Source organism: Gekko japonicus, unplaced genomic scaffold (assembly GCF_001447785.1).
Source record: "Gekko japonicus isolate JY-2015 unplaced genomic scaffold, Gekko_japonicus_V1.1 scaffold1770, whole genome shotgun sequence".
NCBI classification, from domain to species: domain Eukaryota; kingdom Metazoa; phylum Chordata; class Lepidosauria; order Squamata; family Gekkonidae; genus Gekko; species Gekko japonicus.
The window spans coordinates 184,166-209,593 of NW_015174892.1; the positions used below are offsets into that span (position 1 = coordinate 184,166).

Sequence of the window (25,428 nt, forward strand, 5' to 3'; positions counted from 1 at the left end):
GGCATGCTGCAGTTCTATAGATATATTGACGTTGGCATAAATCCAGAGTTTAAAGAAAGCTGTCTAGTTTATCAAAGAGCTAATGAGATTTTTGAGATCTTACCTGAGTTTAAGGCATTCAAGATACACAGTTCTGAATGAAAGATAAAAGCTCTGGACGTAATGTAGTAAAACCAGTACAGCTGGATTTAAACTGGATTGGTCCTAGTAACTGGTAAAGCTTTTCTGTAGGCTTGATTTACTCCTGATTTTCTTGGCAGTTGATCCACAAACATTAGAATCAGTTTGGGCATGGCTCTTCCACATGTCTGCCTTCCCTCTTCATTTTCACAGCTGTGGAGTCAGTTTCTTTTCTTCTGCACTTGGTATACATAATCAGGATTTTCAAGGGAGGGTGCTGGTGTTGTCAGGGGTGTCACAGCCCCCACCACGGAATTATACCCCTCTGAGGTCAATCTCCTCCCCAAACCCTGCTGTCCCCAGGCTCCACCCCTAAATCTCCAGGAATTGCCTTACCCAGAAATGGCAATCCTGCATAAGGTAAAAGGCATATCTCCCCAAGGGAAGGGGTTTTCTTAATGAAAACTGGGGATTTAGAGGACCATCCAAACCTATCATTACAACAGTATATCAATATAACAATAATTTAGTGCTTTAAAAAAAAAACCCACAAAAAAGCAAAACCATTGGTCTTCAGGAGCATGGTTTGATGTTGGAATGTATATGTAAGTGCTGTCAAGTTACAGTTGATTTATGGCAATAGAAGTTCACAAGTAAGGAGACCCGCGGTACTCGCGGGGGGGGGGAAGAAGAGCTCCGTCTCCTCCATCCCCCCCCGCTCGATCTCCGCGATACTTGCGGGGGGGGGGAGAAGAGCTCCGTCTCCTCCATTTCCCCCCCTCGATCTCCCCGAGGCAGCGGTGGTGAGGCTGGTCCTCCCCCCCACCCGGCTCCGAGGTGGCGGCGGCGAGGCTGATCCTCCCCCCCGGCTCCGCGGCGGCGGCGAGGCCGGCTACAGAGCGTTCCCTGCGCATGCGCAGGGGACGCTCTGTCACTTTTGGGGGGATTTAAGTATCCCCCCAATTTTTAAAAAAACTTTTTAGATTTTTGTGCACACCTGGGGACCGCGTGTGCACAAAACTCTCCCCCCCCCAAGTGCCCCCTCTGTGCTGATTTAGATATCTGCACAGAGGGGGCTACTTTGGTATTAGATATATAGATAGGTGGGTTGCTGTTGCCTGCCTTTACAAAGCAGCTCTGGACTTCCTTGGCGGTCTCTCATCCAAATACTAACGAGGGCTGATCCTGCTTAACTTCTTAGATATAATGAAACCAAGCTAGCCTGGGCCATACAGGTATGTTATGGAACAACTGTTAGCCAAATTGCCTTAATTTATTAATAATAGCTTGGGGAATTATGAGTATTAAATGGCAATAGGCATTAAATATAGGATCAGAACTTGTGTGTACAGGAGTTAGATTTCCCAGTCCCAGAAATAGACGCAGAGGCTAGATTACTAAAACAGTGATTTCTTTACCGAAGGATTCTTAAACATACGAACATAAAATCACACACACAATACAGAACTAAGAAAGCAGAGGTGATTGATAGCTAATAGATGGGTCAGTTATGGGGTGATACTACCTGTCCAGACGTGCAGAGGTCCATGAAGAAGGGATTATGGCCTAAACCTAAAGGCTTAGGGGTGAACTGCCAGTTGGCATCAGGGCAAAGGCACACAGTCTGAGGCTATGTGCCTGGACGGGTATAGACATTGGAAAACAATGCAGACCAGTGGAAGGCCTTGGGGGCTGGTCTCAGGTGAGAACAATAGATTACCTGGGCCAATGATGAGTCCCAGGGGTGCGTGGCATCAGGATGGGCAAGGCCTAGTTGTAACCAATCAACTTTCAGAGGGGCAGAGTCTAGCTATGATGGTATTAAGCCAGGTGTTGGATGACTGTACTGGGGCTAGTTGAATGGACCTTATGACCATTGATGGTTCTGCCAAGACAGTTGAATAGGTTCCCAGATACAGACAAAAGATGGGAGATGGGTCCTTAATTAGCGTTAGGAAGGATCGTTAATAATTTGAATGTTTGATTGGTTTATTTTGGTATCCTGAGGGATGGAGCAAAGAAGAACAAGTATTGAGACAAAGAAATCACACATAGACAGGGGATCACACAAAAGGGCTGGGTGAGGTTCTGGAGACAGGGCTATTTGCTAGGTTGCCTCCGAATAGCCTTTAGAAATGTAGATGTTTTACCTGGTGGAACTGCCCTTGTTTCATATGCATGTCTTCCTGGGTTGGGGAGAAGACTGGAGGTTTGCTCTGAGGGTGCCTGGTTGTCACCTGAAAATGGAGACCCTGTTTCCAGAGCTTGCTCTGTCTTACAGAACCAGGAGTGTCCTTGGCCTGAGTTTTGTGGATCTCTGGTTCAGGTTAGAAAGTGGGATGCCCCTGCTATTGGAGCTACCCAAGAGTAAAGGCAGTGCCTCTGGCAACACAACCTATGTTTATTTGCTTAAAAATACCATGGTGTACAACGTGGTTTATTAACAATATCAAATTAACAGGGCAACACAAGAAGTAGAGAAGAGATTGGATTTATACCCCGCCCTTCACTACCCAAGGGAGTCTCAGAGCGGCTTACAAATTCCTTTCACTTACCCTTCCCACAACAGACACCTTGTGAGGTAGGTGGGGCTGAGAGAACTCTGACAGAAACTGCTCTTTTTCAAGAACAGCTGTGCCAGAACTATAGCCACCCTGAGCTGTTGGATAGGGCGGGATATAAATCCCAAAAATAAATAAATAAATAAATGGCTTGCCCAAGGCCATCCAGCCAGGTGTGAGTGGAGGAGTGGGGAATCAAACCCAGTTATCCCAGATCAGAGTCCACACACTTAACTACTACACCAAACTGGCTCTCAGCATTAGTTCAGTCTAAACCCACTGAAATAAATGGGTTTAGGTTGCCGTAACTCTGCATAGAATTGCACTGTAGGAATGCCAAACTTCAGATTGGACCTGGGGATACCCCAGAATTACAGATGATCTCCAGGCTACAGAGATCATTTCCTCTGGAGAAAATGGATGCTTTGGAGGATAGACTTTATGGCGTTGTACCCCACTGAGGTCCCTGTCCTCCCCAGGCTTCATCCCCAAATCTCCAGGATTTCCCCAACATGGATCTGGCAACCCTACCCTCCCATCCCCTGACAACCCTAACTATAAGTGTGCATAGGATAGAATTGCATTATTTTGACTCAAAGATGCATAGGATGGGATTGCACAGAATGTACTTTATTTCATTCAGGGGTCCCCAACAAAGTGCCCATGGGCACCAGGGCACCCACAGACACCTTTCCTGGTACCCACCAAATGTTTTTAGAATGTGGGGCCAGGGTGGGGCTTTTGCCAACTTCTGAATGACCATCAGAGATTCAATTGGTTATAGAGGCTTTTTTTATTATAAACATTGCTTTGGCAGCAGCTGCCACCCTAGCACAAGGACCTTCACGGTGTGATCGAAAGTAAGCTGCAGTATCCATTTTGTGGCTAGCTCCATCTTCTGTGGGAACCATTTTGCAGCAGCCGTTTTGTGTCTACTCCACCACACTGGGTCAGAATTCCAAAAGTGCCCACAGGCTCAAAAAGGTTGGGGACTCAATTTAATTAATTTATACACTGCTTCTGTCTGTAATGGGGACCCAAGGTATCTTACATCCTCCTTTCCATTGTATCATCACAAGCCTGAGAAGTGGCTCAGGCTGAGTGTGCATGAATGGCCCAAGGTCACTCAGCAAGCTTCCACTGCAGAGTGGGCATTCAGAACCTGAATCTCCCAGATCCTAGCCAGACGTTTTAACCATTAAACCACACACTGGCTCTCATGTTTAAAAATATGTGTGTAAAGTCTCAAAAATATATTTAATTAGTTTTTTATTGCTATTATGGGGCATAATGTACATACATTTGGATGACCTCTGTTTTGAACTATATTTTGGCTGTATGCACTAACAGAGACAAATACTATAACAACAGCGGCACTTACTACATGATACACACTTATTTGGGAGTTAGCTTCAGCCTTATATTGATGTATGTAGATTTCATTATTATAAGTTAATATGTATTGCATAGAATCAGGGCCGGATTTAGACTTGCTGAGGCCCTAAGCTATACAAAACCCAGAGGCCCCTTACTGTTTTAAATTACATCAGCTGGCCTCAGAAAAATTTAAAATATATACGCCTTTTTAATATTTGAAAATATATTCTTTTAATTTTTATTAAAAATAATAATTACATAATTAAAGGGTTTTAAACTGACAAATAAGGCTCCAGCAGATTGCGGGGCCCTAAACTGTAGCTTATTTAGCTTATGCGGCACTGCATAGGATTTACAATTTCGAAGCATTTATTTTTAAGATTGCTAGGGAACAAGTAGAATTGTGGACTTCCCTTCAGGTCACATTACTTTAGTTCTTAGAAGAGACTGCTCTACAATATGTTTTCAGTTGCTGTTCATATCACAGTTGTTTATATCATTTCTCATTCTAGTAGGCTTTGGCACTGGAAACATTACACACATAATTGGGTGAGCGCCTCCTGTTAATCTTCAAACTCCGGAACCTCTCGAGTCTCACCTAGGAGTATTTTTTAGGAGAAACGTGATAAACGTAGCGCAGCCTCACAAGTTGTGTGCCAGGAAATCCGCCATCATCCAGGCTCAGCGTGGGAACGGACCACTGCGGCACCACCAACATGGCCATCTTGACTGGAGGGGGAATGGAAAAACGAGGGCTTCGCTGCTTACGCAAGCTGCTGGCTGTTTCTTTGAACATTTCCGTTTCTTTCTATGTGCATGCTTTCGCACTACATGTGACGGCACACGGAAGACCCCAGTGGCGGTTAACGTGACAAGGAAAGCCTTAGCGGCTTCCTCTAGTCAATTAAATTACTGCTCCTATTTTGTAAGCCCCCCCTCCCCCTCACATATTGCTTAACGCGCTAGCTACGGAGGGGGCGGGGCTAGTAACTGATGTTACATGCATCATAACGTCCATTTCGGCACGGAATTGGCCTCCTCTATGGTTCCTTTCGATGGCAGAGTGGCCATTCGCGGGCTCATCCCACTCCACCCCTAACTAAGCCAGCAATCAGCGTCCAGAGAGCACAAAGGAAGTGAGGGCAGTCGCATCTACTTCCGGTGTTGCATTGTAGAGCGCAGGCGGATCTGCGTCTCGGAGAGAAGGAGGGGGTTAGTGCTGCGAGGCTGTCATGGCGACTAACATCGAGCAAATTTTTCGGTCCTTTGTGGTTAGTAAATTCCGGGAGATTCAGGAGCAGCAGTTCGGCAGGTAAGTGGGGAGGGGAGCGGTACTGTAGCGGGGGTGGGGGGTGGGAATCGGGCGATGTGCGAGGCGTAACGGGCGAAGCGGATGGAGTGGGGGAGGGGCAGCGGAGGCAGGCCGGAAGGGCCCCGAAGTGGGGAGAAAGGCCTGAGAACTGTGCGGGCATGGGGAATGCGGTTCTGGCGGGGGCGTTTATACAATAACGAAATAGAAATGCACGGAGAGGAGGCCCAAGTGCAAGGATAAAGAGAGGGAAGGGCCACTCGGGTGATACGAGTTTGGCTAAGGCTCATAGAATGGCCTTGGCAGTAAAGTACTTAAGAGAGGTATCCAGATATTGAATAACAAGAAGTTTTGGAGTAGTTAAGAGTTCTAAGTGCTCTGAGGATTAGATGATTTTGTAAATGGGTCCCAGTTCCTGAAAGCCCTGAAAAGATGTATTTTGTGGAAGTAGTTTGAGTAGTAGAAAACTTTTGCACAAGTCTCAGGTACAGGGAACTTCAGGAACGCTAGTTCTCTACCCCCCCCCCCTCCAATTTGCTTCTTTTGTCACTCAGGCCCATTTTCAACTGGACTGCAGTAGGAGTAGGATTACAGAATTTGTAAACAGTACAAATGATAAAATACAGGAATGAAAAGGGAAAAAAGCTGTTTAGGCATGATACACCATACTGCTAAAGATATTTATAAAGGTAGAATCAATGCAGTAAAAGGAAGGTAATGCATACAATAAACTTATGTAGTGGCTCTTGGCAGTGAATAAACCATCTTGATGGACCTGAATAGGCAGAAAGGCGGAATATAAATTTTGTAAATAAAATGTAACACCAGCAGGAGAGTAGCTAGAGTTTCTTAGTGGTTCCTTGGAAGGAAGGTTTTATAAGATTAAATTCACATTTTGTCACAGTACAGTTCTTCTTTAGGTTGGAATTAAATCAGTCATGAAATGTTACAGTGTGGATTTTGGTGAAGATTTCTGGTTGTTTATTTAAGAATCTAGAAATCTTTGAGTATGTACTTGTGAAATATGTAAATTTAAAATGCAACCACTCATACTTTGGTAATTTTTACATGTTCTGCTTTTTTGGTGGGAGGGTTATTGGGTATAACTATGAACTTTTAGATGTGTAATGTTTAGTGTTTTCATTCACTAGAAAAAAAGACATGGAATTTGGGAATGATAAATTAAGGTCTGGTATCTGACTATCCAGATTATATGGAACACCCAAGAAAAGTGGGCGGTGCTCGTTGGCAGCATCTGGTAGCCCTACAGACTTTCTAATTTGGAGGCGGTTCCCTAGAAGAAGCAGTGAAATATTATAGATATCCAAATTGTATCTATATTACATCAGAACAAATTTGCTTGGTATTAAAATATTAATAATCTTTAGTTTTGAAGACTCTTTTGTGAAACAAATGGTAATCCTTTTTTGTTCATATGCCATCATAGATCTGTTTTGAGAAATTTTGACTCTATGGGGAAACTTAATTTAAAATACATGCACTGTATTCTGCCAACTACATTTAATGGCAGTTTTGCCATTTGCAAGGTAGGGGAAAAAGTTGAACAAAAGTATATTTAGACAGAAATAGTCTTGTACAGTTGTACTAGCAGCATATTTGAATATTAAGTTAAATCTTCACAAAACTGAAAACATTGAACTCTTTAGTAGGGTATTATCTTTATTTGCATAAAATCTCTTACATTTAAACAACATATCCTTGAAAAATGTTGTGTGTCTACCATATACACAAGTATTGTCATTCTAGAATGGTCTTACATAAACACCATCATGCTACATTTTTGAGTGAGTAAAGTTGAAAATTCTTAAAGAATTTAAATAATTTTTACTTATTACAAAATAGAAAATATTTCATAGTAGTTATTTTTCAGTGCATAGACCACAAAAGCCCTAAGAAACCCTCTGGGGGAAAAAAAATCAACACTTTAATTGCTATTTTATTCCTGTTTTCCCCTCACTCCTTTACATCTCTACTTGCAGTATAACCAAATTAAATATTTGGAAGTAGATTATATCTTGGCTTTCCGTGTGATTCATGATGGTTTACACATTCAAATTTAAAACATACAAAATAACCTCAAATAACCTTCCTGCACTCATTTATTATTTCCTTTATTTATGCCCTGCCTTTTTCCCCAGTGGGGGCCCAAAGCAGCTAGTATCCTCCATTTTATCCTCACAACAACCCTGTGAGATAGGTTAGACTGTGTGATGGGCCCAGTAAGCTTCCATAGCAATGTGGGGATTCTAACCTGGGTAACCCAGTTAGAATCCCCACAGTTTGGTGTAGTTGTTAAGTGCGCGGACTCTAATCTGAGAGAACCGGGTTTGATTCCCCACTCCTCCACTCGCAGTTTCTGGATGACCTTGGGCAAGCCATAGTTCTGGCACAGCTGTTCTTGAAAAAGAGCAGTTTCTGTCAGTTCTCCAAGCCCCACCTACCTCACAGGGTGTCTGTTGTGGGGAGGGGGAGGGAAAGGAGTTTGTAAGCTGCTCTGAGACCCCTTTGGGTAGTGAAGGGCGGGGTATAAATCCAATCTCTTCTTCTTCTTCTTCTAACCCTGATCCTAGTCTGCCAATCTAACCACTATACCAGTTAGGAAATAAAATGGCCTTGCAGAGCTTCTGATAAATACCCCTTGAGTTGGTACCCCTTTGACCTCAGGGAGCCTATTCCATAAGGTGAGATTTAGGATGGAAAAACCATGGGCCCTAGTCAATGCCAGGTGGACTACTCTAAGCAAGGGAACAGCTAGCCGATGGCTGTCCAAATACTGCAGCTGGCACATGGGAACATGTTTTGCTGTGTGGATTGTAAGCCATGAAAGTCTTTAAAGGTCATAACCATCAACTTGAATTAAACCTGGAGATAAATTGGCAGCAAGATAACGTTCCTATCAGCTAGCCCCTGACAATAATTGGGCTGGCATATTTTGAACCAACTGCAGTTTCCAGATTGTTTTCAAGGGCAGCCCAGTGTGTAGCACATTGGAGTGATCCTCAAAGAGGTTGCAAAATCATGGACTAGGATCATGATGTAAAAATATTGTGATCAGGATGCATATAGTTTCATATTTCTAATTCTGAAATTTTTATTAATATTCCTGATTAATAGATTATATCTATCCAGAACTACATATTAGTATGTTAAAAGCATAGTTGCTATTACATGTTTTTAAATGTTTTGATAAATTGTGTTAATTGGCTTAGGTAAAGAAACTTCAAAGAAAGATTGCAAACAAAATGTAAAAAATCTGTGATCTATAATAGTTTCCGGTTTTCTGTTTGTGTCCCCTTTTGTACCTGAACATATGATACAGGCTCTGATATCTTGGTTTAAGTAACAGTAGAAATGATGGGCAGTATTGTTACTCTTACTGTACATATTAAAAGGATATTTATTGTATTTTCTGCAGATGTGTTGATTTACTTTAGGTATGTAATTTCACTGTTCATGTGTTTCACTAGAGGTTTCCACAGTGATTAGTAGCAGAATGTTATGCTGCGTGGTGCAGCCTTTGATACAGAGGACCCTGCAATACTGCTGAGGTACCTGGATGGTTAAGTGTATCTGGGTGGAGCAGTGTATAGATGGTTATATATTAGTCTGAATAAGTCACCAGGTCTGCTTTTTTTTGTCCTGGCCTAATATCTGAGTGTGGTAGTCAGGTGACTGAGGGAGAACAACTTGGAGCTGTATATTATGATAAGACAGAAGTGAAGCTTGCTGGATGGGCAAGTTATTTTTCCTATTTATGGCTTGCTGTTTTTGCTGATAAACTGTTAGAAGTTTGGGAGTCTTGTTGGAGAAATGGTGTCCGTGACAGTGAAAAATGCTTTTATCTCAGTTAAATCTGGTTAGTAAGCAAGATAGCTGTTTGCAAATGTATGGTCTGGCCATGCTGATCCCATGTTTCAGTAATCTCAAGTCTAGAGTACTGTAACATGCTCTACGTGGGGCTGCCCTTGAAGATGAACTGGTCATTGCAGCTTCTGAAAAAAAATGGTAGACTGTTATCTGGGACTTGCCAGTGGGAACATATCACTCCTTCACTAGATGCCAATTAGTTTTGGGCTCTAATTGAACAGGAATCATCTTTATTGACCCATGTACTTGAAGAAACACCTTTCCCTCTGTGTTCTCATGCAGCAGTTTTGTTCTTCTCAGCTGGTCTGCTGTTAGTAACCCCTTGTCTGTTCTTCAGTAACAGTCCAGGCACAAGCCTTTTCAGTGGGAGCCCCTTACCCCTAGACCAGGCTCTCAGAAGAGGTTGGAGGTGGGCTCCTACATTCTTTGCTTTCCAGTGAATCTGCAAAATTGCTGTTGCTGAGATCTTTTGCGTTTGCCTAGGCATTCCTTGCTGGTTTTTAATTTTTTTAGTGTGTTTCATATCTTTTGCTTTGGTGTTCATTTTATAAAATTTATTTTATCCTGTGGTTACCTACCTTGAGTCCTGAGAGATGCTAAGGAGAAAGTTAAACACATCAATATTTTAGGTAAATAAATATGACTCCGAAATTCTGCTAGTTTGAGGGTTTCTCTTGGGGGGGGGGGATTGCCACAGTTCGGTTTTTATATTGAGTAGGATTCGATCAAACTTTGGATAGGGTTCTCAGTAGGAAATTTCCTTTTCCTATGCTGCCACCTGTGGCCTTCCCTAAGGTGCTCCTGAGGGTTTGGGGGACCATTGGGAACTACGTGAGATTTGGTGGTAGGAGGGACAGCTAGAAGGGAGATTCAGTAGAAACCTCCCCCAGCTCCTTTGCAAGTTATTCATACCACTTTGTTCCCAAAGTTTGACAGGATCCAGCTCATTATTTTGTTCAGGAAGTGAATGTATGTGAATAGACTTGAAGCTTTAATATTTACCACAAATACATGATTTGTTTGTTTTACTTCTAGCATATTTTAATGTCTTCACATTTTAAAATATATTTAAAATATGCATCTTAAACAAGGTTTTTTGTGTATTTTTCTTGTTTAGTGGAAAGGTAGGCCAACAGAATGGTGAAATAGATTCATCTGAGGAAGTAAACTCTGCTGATGTTACAATTGGAGCGCTTCAGAATGATCCACTAGTACAGAAGATAGAGCAAGTATTATCAGAGGTCTTGGGTGCAGAGCCACATTACAAACCAGGTAAATGGGAAATTGTTTATTTTCTCTAAACATACACTGTCAATTTTGAATCCAGTTTTTAAAGATTAGCATTGCTTTTTTCTAATTTTAGTCATGTATTTCAAAATGTTTTATTTCTGTCTTACAAGAAGGCATAAAAGTGATATGTTTACTATTTGCTGCACTTTGAATTTTACATTCAGTATGTAAAATTAGCTAAGAATAAATGTTTACTCCTAATAACACTATCACAAATATGGTTTCCCACCTTCCACAAGCCAAATCCCAAAATCACTTATCTAGATGAGTGAGATGGTAGCACTAATCGGCTACAGACTGAATAGTCTATTAAGATGTTGGAAATCCATGATTGCAGGGGTAAGGAATATGGTACCAGAGTGGGATCCCTTTAACTTTGTCCTGTGTTTCTAATGGTGGTGAGCTGGAATATGCCCTAAAGGGAAAACATGCAAAATTTGGGGAGGCAAAATTTTCAATGGGAAATATAAGTCCCCTCCTTGGTGCTGTTGTCTCAGTCCAAATCACAATCCCTATCACTGGTATCAATGGAAATTTGTAGAGAAGGTGATCTGATGACAAGCAACTGTAAATAAACATTTATTTGTTCAGGTCTTTTGTCTGCTCCTTCTATATGAAAGTAAAGACTGTATTGTTAGTTCTGCTTAGTAAATTAGACTTTTGAAAAGTTCATAAAAACAAATCATGATCCACTTCAGCATGAGTGATATGGAATGGAGCTGTGCTGGATTGCTGACAGCATGCAGCGTGTGGTTTATGGAGTGGAGTCAAATACTACATGCCCATATGGTTGATGCTTCCTATGTTATTTGTTTACATTTAGTGTTTATATTGCACATTTTCTCCATAATAGAATTGAAATCATACATATGGTTTTGAGGTTGACTTCCATCTTGGCACTGATTGGATCCATACCTGTTTAACATCACCTGCTTTATCATGTGCCTTCAGATTCAAATATGATCTGTTATCATACTTTTGATATGGCTAGTTTAACAGTGCCAGTCATTTGCTTAGGGAATTTAATGATATTAATGTAGTAAAGCATGCATGTTAAATCCTTGGATCAGTACTAATTATATAACATAGAAAGCTTTGTTTCCAGATAATATCACTCATTTACTTCTTCTTTGTGCCTTAGCAGTTACATTGCTGTTTAGAAACAGTTGTTATTTTGTATTCCCAAATATTTTTCTTCTTGAGGAGGAAAAGACTGTTGTGTAGTAAATTTGTAGACAGTAATTCCAACAAAATTGGCAGAATACAGCTTGTCATTTAACCTTGTAAGATCAAGCCTTTTGCATGGACTTTTGTATAGCTTTTAATGTTACATGATACTATTTGGGTTGTATCCTGTGAGTCTCTTCCATTGGGGTAAGAAACTTTCACCTGCAGAGAACCTCTTTTGCTGCCAGAAAAGTATTTTTGCAGGCATAAAACTCTGCTGTAAGCAACATTGAATAATAGGATACAACTCTTTGCATTCTTATGTTTCAGAAACCCTCTTATGTTTTAATAATTCTAACAAAATTGGCTTTTTTTAGATGCTGGACAGGACATCGTGAAAAGTAAGTCTCGTTCCACTAAAAGAGGCATACCTGATGAAGTGCAAGATGAAATTCCAAGGAAGAAGTCTAAAAAGGACAAGAAACACAAAGACAAGAAGAAAAAGAAGAAAAGAAAGAAGGAGAAAAAAGAGAAAAAATATAAAAAGCAGTCAAAGGACTCAAAATTAAACTCTGACCACAAAGGGTTTGGGGATATACAGCCTGCTTCTCTTTTGAATCCAGAAAGCTTAGTTTTGAGTGCAGAGAATGTGAATGTAGGATCTACATCTCCTTTGAAACATGATTCTCAGTGGTTTACGGAAAAAACTGTGTATGACAATCTAAATTCATCTTTGTCAAATTCACATGATGCGTCTAATTCAGATACCAGCAAACTGGATGCATCTGAAGATGATTCTGTATTAATCAGTATGCAGGAACTCTGTGAAGTAGAGCTAACCAATGAGAGAGAATTGGAGAGTTATACCTGCCAGCATACCAACCTGGCTGTGAATTTGCATGTAGAGGATGAATCTTTAAATACTGCTGATAGCGAAGGAGATGATACCAGTATGAAAAAAATGGAACAGCCTGAGGCTAGTTCAGCATTGCAGGTAGCAGAATATATAGATGTTTCTGAAAATAGTCCAAAGTTCGTGGCTGTGGAGCTAGAAGACTTGGAAACCAGGGTGGAATCTTATTCAGTGAAAGCAAAAGAGTTGGACTCTCTCTCAGAATCTTTGGATCCAGAAATCATGGCACAACCAGAAACAGTTTCATCTGAAAAGACTGGGTGTAAATTCATGAAAACTCCTTTGGAGACAAATGCAGAAGCTAAAGATTCAGTAACAACATTGGGATTTTTGGCTATGGTGGTAGGGAAGGATTTTGAAGCAACTTCAGAATTTTTGAACAAAGCAAAGGTGAAAGCTTCCGAAAGAAGTCCAAAAGATGATGCACTTACAGATATGAAAGATGAATTAGAACAAGACTCTGAGAAAATTGCCATGATGGAAGATTTGGAAAAAACTCTACAGACACAGTCTAGGATAGAAAAGAAAGATTTGGAAGGAATTCCAGAATCTATGTGTACAGTTACTGGAAAAGATTTTGAATCCTATCTAGCACCTAAACCTAAGATATGGCCAGAAGATTCAGAAGGAAGTACAGAACCTGATGAATGTAAACGCATGGAAGCATCTCTTGATCCTGAGACAATAGGAGTGAGAGAACTAAAAGAAACGTCTGCAGTTGTGATGGAACTGAACGATCCACTGAAATATCAAAAATCTCTAGGAATTGTAGCAGATGTGAAAGATTTTGAAAGAGCACCTGAATTGGAGGTTATAAAGAGGACTGATTCTGGAACGTATTTTTTTGATACAGAAGTAGAAGCAAAACATTTAGAAGCTGCTGTGGAATCTGAGGAGATGGATGTGCATGATTCAGAAAAAGAAAAGTGGGGCACTATTCCAGAAGGAGTGGTGTCTATGAAGAATCTAGAATCTGTGGAAGCAAGTCGAGTTAATTATCTGGAAGCACCTTTTGAAACTGCAGTGGAAAAGAAGGGAGATATGGATGTTCCTGAAGATTCTGAGACAGTAGTTGAAGTGAAAGTTTCTGAAAGCATTCCAAGATCTGAAAAAGTTCCAGAGAGTAATAATTTAGAAACGGCTCCAGAAACTCTGGATAATTCTGCAAAAACAAAATACCTGGATGTTTCAAAGCACTTGGCTGTGACAGATACAGAAAATGAGACTGAGGTAAATCTGACGGATTTGAAAAAAAATCCAGAGCAACGTTCAATGACTTTGAAGAAAATAGAAACTATTTCAGAAACTCTATACGTTACAGAAATGAAAAAAGTGAAAGATGATTTACAGTCTGATGTAATTGCACAAGGAAAGGGTTCAGAAACTAATCTAAAGCTTGAGGGGCAGGAAGAAGAGAGAGATTTAGATGCCGCTTCAGAATCACTGCATATGATATTTACAAACTATTCGGAACACAGTCTTGAACTTTATACAGAACCTGAAGCTGTGATGGAGCTGAAAAGTTCAGGAAGAGTTCCAGGATTGCTGCACATGGAGGATGCAAACAACTCTGACGCACTGCCTGCTAGGGAAGTTGAAGATCTAAAAACTGTAGAATCTGCAGCAGTAGTAAAGTTGAATGATTTAGAAAAGAAAATAGAATATCTGCACAGAGAAGTGAAAAATAGAGAAGTAGACTCTAAAGCAGTGACAGATGTGAAATATTTGGAAACACTTGTACCATCTGAAGCTATGACCAAAAGGAAAGACTTAAAAACTGTTCCTTATTCTGTGACTGGCGTAAAAGAGAAGGCATTGGATACTACTGAGTATGTGGGGAGCGGCCAGAATGGTGCTGAGACAGCAGAACAGGAAATTAAATCAGGATACTTGAAGGGGAAAGACATAACAGAAAAACAGCCATCTGCTGATGTTAAAGGCCTGTTATTCATTTCAGAATCTTTCCAACAGGTGAATATTATAAGTTCAGAAAGAACTCCAGAAGTGGATGCCATACCAGTGGTACAAGAACGAAAAGAAACTGGAGAATTTGTACCTGTTTTGGATGTGGACAGCCCTAATAAAACTTCTGGACGGGACATGTCTGCACTAATTGATCCAAAAGATACTTCCAAACTTCTGAATACTGCAGCAGATTTTGAATCAATTTCAAGCCACCATGCAGTACAAAATCTAGAACCTTTGCCGTTTGTGAAAACAAAAGACCGAGAAATAAACTTAGGTTCTCAGCATGCTTTAGAAGTTAAATACACAGCATCCAGTCCAGAACTTCCGTTTTCAGATGAATTAACTCAGTTGCAAGAAAAACAGAAATTGGAGGAAAGCACAGAAGCAACAGGTTTTATAGCAGCCCCAGATTCTCCATATGCATCAGGGATAGATCTGACTGTTGCTTCAGAATCGAGTGAGGTTAATGAAGTCATAGATTCAGAACATTGTACCAAATCTTTGTCTATCGCACAGACAACTTCAGATAACTTCCTGAAAACTTTGTACGTGATGCACCCAAAAGATTCAAAAATAATTTCAGAATCTGAGATAGTGGATGCAAAGGACTTGGAGATAGAACTGGAATCTTCCCACAGACCAGGTATAGAAACTGAAGATCTCCCAGAATATGAAGCAGTAGCAGCATCTCAGTTCTTAGAAAGTATTGAAGAATCTCCAAAGAAAAATGAAATGCAAGAATCAAATACAGATTTTGGAAACAAAGCATTGACTGCTCCAGGTTTGGAAGCAAATTCAGAAACTGTGTGTGTTTTGGATACTGAAAATTTGGAAGTTGTTAAAAAGACGCATGTAGTTCCAATGTCACAGTTTACACTAGGAGTGATAAGTATAGAAGGAACTCCTATTCCTGTCAATGCAGCAGAGGAGAAAGACTTAAAAGCATCTGAAAGAATTGAAACAGCCGAAGAAGTAAAACATTTGGTAGCATCAATGGCACCTGTAGACATAGTGAAACAAACTTTTGACTTTGCTCTTGTAACAGATACAAAAAATTCAGAAGCAAATCTAGAATCACTTGCCAAAAAAGATGTAAATACTAAATTTGATTATGAAGCCGCTCCAAATGGTTCAGAAGTTTTTAAGAAACATAAACCAACTGTAGATGCAGGCAGTACAGAAAGCATGTTGCAAATTGTAAACAAAGCAGAAGAAAAGGAATCTGGAACAGATCTAAAACCAGAAGCAGCTTTAGTAGAAAAGTATTCTGAATCAGTCTGTGAATCTGTGCAAGTTTCAGAGACTGAAGATTGTGATGCAACACTGTCTATGTTTATGGTGGATGTAAAAGATACAGAATTGAATTCTGACTTTGTAGATGCTGGGGAGGTAAAAGCAACAACATTGCAGTTTGAAACAACTTCAGAACCTATCTGTGTGTTGCAGCTGGCAGATTCAGATAATGTTGTGGAATCTCTACTTACATCAGGAATGAAAGGAGAAACATTAAATTGTGAAATAGTATTGGAAGCAAAAGTTCCAGTACCTTCTGCAACAAATCAAAATACATCCGAATTAAAGTCTTCGGAGTCTGTGTGCGTGCTTGAAATTACAAACTCTGAAGGAATACTAGAGCTAACAACTCCAACATATCTGAGCTCGGCACATTTGGAGTCTTCTGACACAACTGCAGAAATTGAAGCATTAAATATAATTGATTCTGAGACTCCCCTACAATCAGAAACAGAAGTTAGATATTTTGAATCAGTTTCAGAAACAGACTGTGTGCAGGAGCCATTTGACTACAAAACTGTTCCAGAATCTGAATACATTTCAGAAGAGAAAGTTTCAGGAACAACTTCAGGGGCTATCTGCTTGAAACAGGTGGGAGTTCTGGGAACGAAATCAGAATCTAAACATGCCCGGGAAAGAAAAGATTTAGAATCTTTAACTCAGTCTATGTGTGCTGTGCAAGCAAGATGTATGGAAGAAAGTCTTATATATCAAGAAGTGCAGGATCTTTCAGAAAACACTCCACAGTTTCCTGGCACCATGGAAAGAAAAGATTTGGGATCTACTACATCATCTGTGGTTGCAGAAATGGGGAAGAATTCAGACAAAATACAGCTGCATTTTCATGAAGAACGTTCAGAAACAGCTATAGAGCGTACACACATGTCAGATATAACGGAAACTTATGGAAACATAGAACCAGTCTGCAGAACAGAGAGAAAACATTCGGAACCTATTGCAGAAATGGTTCATGTAGTAGATATTAAAAATTTAGAAGCAAATTCAGAATTTATGAGTATGACAGAGTTGATAGACACAGGATTTGGAAAATCTAAAACTGGTTCAGAACTTATGCACTTAAAAGATCTTGAAGCAATTTCTAAATGTGAATCTCTTGGGAAATCAAAAGATGTGCAAATTGTCCAGTCCCCTATTGATAAAGAAGAAGGAATGTATTTTGAGGGAAGCGCAGAATCTTTGCTAGTTTTGGAGAGACCCGATTCAGAAAGAGATTCAACTTCTGTGCTTGTGTCAGAAGCGGTCTCTGAAGAATCTCTGAAATCTATTCCTGCTGTGAAAGCTGAAGACATGAATGCAAAGGGCATAGAAGTTTCAGAACAAAATTCAGAATGTGTGTGTATGGGAGAGATGAAAGGTCTGGCATCAGTGCCAGAACATGCAGAATTAGCCCAAGCTGAGAATTCTGAAATGTCTTCAGAAGTCACTGTGGAGGTGAAAAATTTGGAAGCAGCTTTAGAACCTTTGTGCTTAAGCAAGGAAAAAACCCCAGAAGCAACTACACTGGTGTCTTTGGAGGAGCAAATAGTAAAAGCATCTCTAAAATCTGTTTGTGGGGCAGAAGAAAATAATTTGGCAGCAAGTCAACAGATAACTGTGGAGGTAAAAGATTCAGAAGCTGCTCTTGAACCTGTGAAAATAGTAGAGAAGGCCCTGGAAGCAACTTCATGTACTTCGTTGAAGGATCAACATTCAGAAGCTGTTCCAGAGTCCTCAGAGATAATGAAAGAAAATGACGAAAGTATTTCAAAAGACAGGAAAAGTGAAAAAATAAGCAGCAAAAGTAAAGACAAAAGCAAGAGTGGGAAAAAAGCCAAAAAGAGTAGGTCAAAATCTCCTTCCAAGTCAAAAAAACGTAAAAAAAAGTCTAGATCACGTTCCACCTCTAGACAGACATCTTCAAGAAGAGCACGCTCTAGAAGCAAGAATGATTCTGATTCCCGGAAAAAGCATTCTTCCTCACGTCGTAAGTCTAGATCAAAATCTGCTGAGAGAAAAGAGGACAAAGAAAGTTCACTAAGATCTAGACGGAGGCATTCTCGGACTTCTGATCATCATAAATCTAGATCCAAATCAGTTGATAAAAGAGAAAGTTCACTACGGTCAAGGCGGAGACGGTCTAGATCCTCTGATCATCGAAAATCTAGATCCAAATCTGTTGACAGAAGAGAATCAGTCAGGACAAGACGAAGATTGTCCAGATCCTCTGATAAAAAATCTAGATCTAAATCTGTTGATAAAAGAGAAACTTTAATAAGATCAAGACGGAGACGGTCCAGATCTTCTGATCATAAGTCTAGATCACGATCCACTGACAAAAGAGAAACATCAACAAGGACAAGGAGGAAACGGTCCAGGTCCTCAGATAATCACAAGTCTAGATCCAGATCAGTTGACAAGAGAGAGACTTCAGTGAGGAGAAGGAGAAGGCGATCTAGATCCTCTGATAATTATAAATCTAGATCCAAATCTGTTGACAGAAGGGAATCTTCGGTAAGGTCAAGGCGAAGATGGTCCAGGTCTTCTGATCATCATAAGTCTAGATCCAGATCAGTTGATGACAAAAGAGAAATTTTGGTGAGAACAAGGCGAAAACGGTCCAGGTCTTCTGAAAATCGTAGGTCTCGGTCCAAATCAGTGGACAAAAGAGAGTCTTTGAGGACAAGGCGAAGGCGATCTAGGTCTTCTGACAACCGCAAATCTAGATCCAGATCAGGAAACAAAGAGACACTGAGGACAAGGCGAAGGCGATCTAGGTCCTTTGATAATCGCAAATCCAGATCTAAATCTGTTGACAAACAGGAGTCTTCAGTGAGAGTAAGGAGACGATCTAGGTCTTCTGATCACAAATCTAGATCTAAATCTGTTGACAAACGGGAGACTTCAGTGAGGGCAAAAAGGAGGTCTGCGTCCTCTGATAACTGTAAATCTAGATCTAAGTCAGTTGATATAAGAGAGACTTCAGCAAGAGCAAAGAGTAGACGATCTAGGTCCTCTGATAATCGCAAGTCTAGGTCTAAATCTGTTGATAAAAGAGAGACTTCAGCAAGAGCAAAAAGTAGACGATCCAGGTCCTCTGATAATCGCAAGTCCAGGTCTAAATCTGTTGATAAAAGAGAGACTTCAGTGAGAGCAAGGAGACGATCCAGGTCCTCTGATAACCGCAAATCAAGATCAAAATCATTTGACAAAAGAGAGACTTCAGCAAGGTCAAAAAGAAAACGGTCCAGGTCTTCTGAGAAATGCAAATCTAGATCCAAATCTGTTGACAAAATAGAGGTTTCATCAAGGTCAAAAAGGAGACGATCCAAGTCATCTGATCATAAGTCTGTAACAAAACCTGGTGAAAAAAGAGAGTCTTCAGTGAAGTCTAGACACAGAAGATCAAAATCATCTGATCGCCAGAAGTCTAAATCAAAATCTAGGTCCAAATCTTCTGAAAGAAAAAAGGATAAAGACTCTTCAAATGTATCAAAAGAAAAGTCTTCCAAATCTAGATCGAAGTCTAAATCGCCTGAAAAAACAGTGGGAACTGAATCTTTGGAAGCTTCTGTGCATAATCGTGCAAAATCGCCTGAACATCCCAAATCTAAGTCTAGGTCCAGGTCCAGATCTCTGGATAAAACAGAAGACAGAGACAGGCTGAGAAGATCAAGAAGTAAATGTTCAGAACCCAAATCTCACACCCATAGAACAGTATCACACTCTAGAAGGAATTGTTCTCGGTCGTTAACACGGAAGAGGAACTCAAGATCAAAATCTGATCATCGATCTCGCTCACGGTCTCGAACTCGCTCACGATCATGTTCAAAACGCTGGAGGAGAACTAGATCAAGATCAGTGTCGAGACAGCGATCTTTGTCAAGGGAGAGACGTAGGAGAGCTCGTAGAAACAGATCAAGATCTGTTGACAGAAGAAGGAGAAGGTCAGATTCAAGAGACAGTTACAGAGTAGCTCTCCGATTACGGTCTCGAAGTCGAACACCTGTGCGGCTGGGGACCTCTAGATCCACTGGGAGAAGACGGAGCTCTAGTGTATCGCCTGATCATCGGAGATCCAGATCTTCAAGCAGGTCACCTAAACGACTGACTGATTTGGGTAATTCACTTTCAGAGCTTTATTGTAACATGTTCCCCAATTTTTTAGTTTGCATCAATATTCTTTATTTTAGTCAGTCCCTTTTTATGAATGGTTAATATCAGGATTTCTGGTTCACAAACTTTCTGTACGTGGTACTGTGCATAGTGTGGTTTGCTGAAGGAAGCTAAGGAGTTCACATATTTTGAGATGCAGTGTAAAGGATTATAATATATAGCTGTGTTCAATATTGCTTCATTTGAAGTTCTCCGGGGAGAAATAATATAGAGGCAAGGTAAATTGTAGCCTTTCTGTTAAAGAGGTTTTGAGCCTAGATTGTTGGTCTGGGTCCAGCTCCCTCATTCAGGTGGGTCAGAGAGCCAGATTCTGTATTCAGGAGAAGCCTGGATGTCGGTTGAATTTTTTTTTGTTGTTGAAACAAGCTCTTTTCACCTGTATCAGACAGTATGCATCTGTTGTGGTGTGTCCCCTTTTTCTATACTGTAGGCATCAGTTTTCAAGCCCTGGAGATGATTCAGTAGTTTTGTGTGGACTGAGTGCTGTAAACCGTGTGCTGTATTGCAGGGTCAACTGTGACTGCCCCTGGGGTCACAGTTTCAAGATAGCAGGCTGCAATGGGAGGGCAGAAAAATTAATTTATTCAAGGTCTACTTCCTTTGCGCTAGACAGGATCCACCTCAAAGAAATTTACATTTGGCTAAAATCTCAGTGTGTTTAAGAAAGCACCAGTTGGAAGGTGCTTGTAGATCTTTCCTTACTTTTCCTTACTTTAGCAACTTGAGGCCTCTGAAAAGCTGTGTGGACCCAGGGAGTTTAGTGTAGAGAGGAAGATGGGTAAAATCATTCCAACTTGGGATAGTGGCACCTCTTGCGCAACAAAAGTGCTACTGGTAGAAGAAGTAGACGAGATTTTGCCCAATTCCACTTTCTTGTTACACCTCCCTTTCTGGGCTTCTTGGCTTTTATCATGCAAGCTGAGACATCAACCTTCTGGAAGGGTTGCTGTAGGAAGAAGGGCCAGAAAGATCTATAAGTTCCCTTTCACTCATGTATCATTGTGGTCAACTAATATAAATAAATGTCTTTTTGAAATAATAAAAGACGAACAGTGAAAGTGAATTTACAAAATAAATTGAATTCTTTAAAAAGAAAGCATATTTATTACTTTTCATTCCCCTTTTACAGTTGATGCACTAGAACTAAAATGGATTCCAAAAGCATTGTGTGAATTGATATTTAGTCATGAAGTAATGAATAAATGTTTAATATTCTTATAGACAAGGCACAATTACTTGAAATAGCCAAAGCAAATGCAGCTGCCATGTGTGCCAAGGCTGGTGTGCCTCTGCCACCGAGCCTAATGCCTGTTGTTACTCCAGAAAAGAAGGAAGAGAAGTCAGTTACCCAGAAGTCAGCAAAAGAGACGATAATGGAACTCACTGAGGTAAGAGTGAAGTGTGAAAACGTAGCCTAAAACCCAATAATGTTTCAATAAAAGTGATTTCTGCTTCAGCCTGATAAAAATTTGTTTCAGAAATCACAGGATTTTAAAAAATCTTATAATTAGGGTTGGATATAGAATGCAGTATGTTTTATAGGACTATTTATCTGGTAGTAGTGATAAAGTGGCTTTAGCATGTTGTGCGTGTGGACATGATTAATTCCATTTATGGTGGATGCCGGTTGGACAGTCTACAAACAAGCTTTACTTTGATGTTTTATTCCATCCACTTGGGTTGATTTCATGGCACTCTCAGCAGGGCATGCTGTATTGATACCAGGGCTCTGATACATGCATTGCTCTAATCATGAAAATGGTGCTACTGAGTTACATATTTGTTGTCTTCATTCATGTACAGCAGAATGGATTGTTTAAAGAAATGTCTGATTTTTTTTTAGAAATGCAAGAAGATTGCGCAGAGCCAGGAAGATGATGTGATTGTAAATAAGCCTCATGTGTCTGATGAAGAGGAAGAAGAACATCCCTTTATTAATCACCCCTTTAAGCTCAATGAACCCAAACCTATTTTTTTCAACTTAACTGTAAGTGCTGTAAAATCACAAATTATAGGATTATTTTTCTTATGTAATAATTTGAGAGAAAAGAAGTAATTGTGACATCTGGCAAACGAGTAATATTGGTTTATTGCAAATTTATGAAATTTATCCAAAGACAACCCCCCATATTACATATAAAATATATAAAAAGTTTATTATTTACATACTTTAATTTGGAAGTGAATGTAAGATGACCCCCTATTTTTCTTGATGTAGCTACAGTACTTACAAATAAATATTAATGCAATTGCATTAACTCCTGACTTATTTTATTTTATTGTTTATAGAACATTTATATCCTGCCCTTCTAGTTAGTTGTTCACAAATTTATCTACAAATGAGTTTTGTAATAAATACAAAAATGCCGCATCAGTAAAACAATGTGTACACTAGTAATCAACATAGGACACCTACTAATCCTGCTACTTTCCCTGGGATTTGGGGGATCTCTGTGTCAGGGGGGCAATTGGTGTCAGTTCCTCCTCCTGCAGCTGGTTAATTTGGTACACACATTTTAAATTAAACATACTATTAAGAATTTGTTAAGAATGTATGTATACCAGTATTGCCTATGATTATGCATAATTGTAGTCTGCTTTTTTTTAGACTCCTACAATAAAGCCAGCGCCTCCAAAAAATCAGGTTACTTTGACAAAGGAGTTTCCTGTCTCTTCTGGATCTCAACACAGGAAAAAAGAAGCAGATAGTGCATATGGAGAATGGGTTCCAGTTGAGAAGAACAAAGAGGAAAACAAAGATGATGTCTTCCCTAATCCAGCTAATCTGGAGGTAGGAATCAGAATGGTCTTAACAACTTTAAAGAAAGCAGCAGTATTGGCTATGAATCTTCAAAATGTACACAGTGTAGGTGGCAATCCAGGAAACCTCCATAGGCAGATCTGAAGATTTGTATGCAAACAGAGGAGATTCTGAGTTAATCTCATTCACTTATGTGTGCCATTAGGGGACATGGTTGAGGTAGGGACTCAGTTGCTCCCTGACTAACCTGGTAACCTTTTTGTCTATATGCTTATCCATGATTCTGTTCCTTGATATTGGGCTTTTATATAGATATTAAACCTTTCCCATACAATATTTCATTTCTTTTCTGAATATTATATCTACCTTCTAGCCTGTGGACATCTCCTCTGCACTGAATGAGCGGACAGTAGCTCAGAAGAGGCTTACTGAAAATACTTTTGATCTGGAGGCAATGTGCCTGTTAAATCGGGCACAGGAACGGGTATGTTACTTTTTGTTTGTTTGGTTTCCAGATACTTTTTGATGTATGTACTTTAAATGCTTATATCCCGCATTTTAATACAACATCTCTAAAGTAGCTAACAGCATACTCAGTGTTATTACTGTAAAACCAAACCTGGGGGGGGGGGACACACATTAAAATCAACCAAAATAAGATAGAAAAACTTCTAGATGAAACATAACATCCAGAGGAAGCAAAAACCAAACACACACACCAAGCAGGCAGAAGGCTTGCTGCAGTAAGGGTGTTTTAAGGGCCCTGTCACTCATTGCCACCTGATGAAAGCGTGATGCACAGAACAGCATTTCATCAGACAGCATGCTTATTCATCCATGTGATCATATTAATTGTAGAGTTTATGTGCTAGCAGACTGGATTATTTTAGTCTAAAATTACATAGCATAGGATAAGTCCTTAGATGGCCCAGTCTAGCCTAATCTCATCAAACCTTGGAAGCTAAGCAGGGTCAGTCCTGATTAGAATTTGAATGGGAGACCCTCAAGGAATTCCTGGGTCGCTATGCAGAGGCAGGCAGTAGCAAACTACCTCTGAATGTCTCTTACCGTAAAAACCCTACTGGGATAAAAAACTAAAGTTTGTTTTGCAGGTCAGTAAATGCATGAACACAATACCAGATTTTAAAAAATATATTGTTTTGCATACTGTGGTTCAGAGTGGCTTTCTTTGATTATTTTGCTCTTATTCTTAATAGTAATCCAAAGTTTTATCCTATGCTCAGAGCAGTTTGCAAGTGAGTTAAAACATAAAACCTTAAAAATAGTCAAAAGATCAAAATTAAGTATTGAACATCAAAACAAAACTCAGTGAAATTAAAACTCTTCAAATGCTCATCTAAAGAGGAAAGTCTTGCATCGTCAGTGATAATTAAGAAGTGACATAGCTTCCCTCACCTACTTTGGTAAAGAATTCCAGAAGGTAGGTGACTCCACTGATTAGGCTCTAGATCTTACCCCTACCGTTCTCGCTTGACAGAGTGAGGGCACCGCAAGTGGGTCTGTGGGGCTGATCACAGCTGACGTGCGGGCTTATATGGAGAAAGGCGATCTTTCAGGTACGTCATGAAGGACACTAAAAGTTAGAACCAGTATCTTGAATTGAGCCCACCTAGAAGCAGATCAGCAACTAATGCAGCTGGCGTATTCCATGTGACAAAAATGTGGCATATGCTGAAGCTTCCAAACTGTCTTCAAGAGCAGCCTTACATGGAGTGCATTATTTATTTATAAATTCAATTTATAGCCCGCCCTCCCCACAACGCGGGCTCAGGGCGACTCACAGACAGGCATAAGCCAACACATAAAACACATTAAAACCATTTAAAATCATTACTACAATATTACAACATTATTAAGTGCTCTAGATGTTCCGAAATGATCTTCCATAGAGATGACGACTTAAAGATGGTACCCCAATCAGTGCCGTCAGTTCCACATGACGCTGTCGTTCTCTCTTCCAGGGCCAGATAGGGGTGGTACAGTAGTGGCAGCTCCTACTCAAACGCCTGGTGGAAGAGCTCCGTCTTGCAGGCCCTGCGAAACTGTGCAAGGTCCCGCAGGGCCCGGATCTCCTCCGGGAGCTCGTTCCACCAGGTAGGAGCCGCCACCGAGAAGGCTCTGGCCCTGGTAGCAGCCAGCCTGGCCTCCTCGGGGCCTGGCATCGTCAGGAGATGTTGCGTCCCCGACCGTAGTGCCCGCAGGGGAACATATGGGGAAAGGCGGTCCCTTAGGTTAAAGCAACTCAGTCTGGAAATTACAGGCACATAGATCAGCATGAGAAGGTCAGGCTGGTGTAGAAGGGAGAAGAGTCAGTGTGCAAGATGCCAATGGAAAGAGGCACTGCTGGCAACAGCCCCTAACTGCTTTTCAGAAAGCAGGTCTAGGTTCATGAGCCTATATTCTTCGCTTGGTCAGATGAGGTATGTACAGTGCCATCTACTCTGGTCAAGCCAGTCCATTTCAGAACAATAATGGTCTGTACCAGCATCACCTCGTTTGGATTAGGTTGTAACTTATTCACCTTTATTAATTTGACCTCTCCTTCAAGGCACTGGTTTATATATATGTGACTGTGTCAAATTAAAAA

The 25,428-nt window shown here is 40.4% G+C and overlaps 1 protein-coding gene across 4 annotated transcripts in view; it reads left to right on the top strand.

Moving 5' to 3' along the window:
- Window positions 1–5,254: 5,254 nt before the first annotated feature.
- The window catches only part of SON (SON DNA binding protein), a 41,844-nt gene continuing 21,670 nt past the window's right edge, over window positions 5,255–25,428 (top strand). For 3 of the 4 annotated variants that reach the window (XM_015424944.1, XM_015424945.1, XM_015424946.1), the window contains exons 1-7: window positions 5,255–5,370; window positions 10,373–10,527; window positions 12,090–20,003; window positions 21,281–21,447; window positions 21,903–22,046; window positions 22,668–22,850; window positions 23,194–23,304. In XM_015424944.1, the coding sequence (XP_015280430.1) occupies window positions 5,291–5,370; window positions 10,373–10,527; window positions 12,090–20,003; window positions 21,281–21,447; window positions 21,903–22,046; window positions 22,668–22,850; window positions 23,194–23,304 (8,754 nt within the window). In that variant the 5' untranslated portion in view covers window positions 5,255–5,290. Of the gene's footprint in view, window positions 5,371–10,372; window positions 10,528–12,089; window positions 20,004–21,280; window positions 21,448–21,902; window positions 22,047–22,667; window positions 22,851–23,193; window positions 23,305–24,318; window positions 24,398–25,428 lie in introns of all 4 variants that reach the window. The other variant, XM_015424947.1, reaches the window with a different exon arrangement.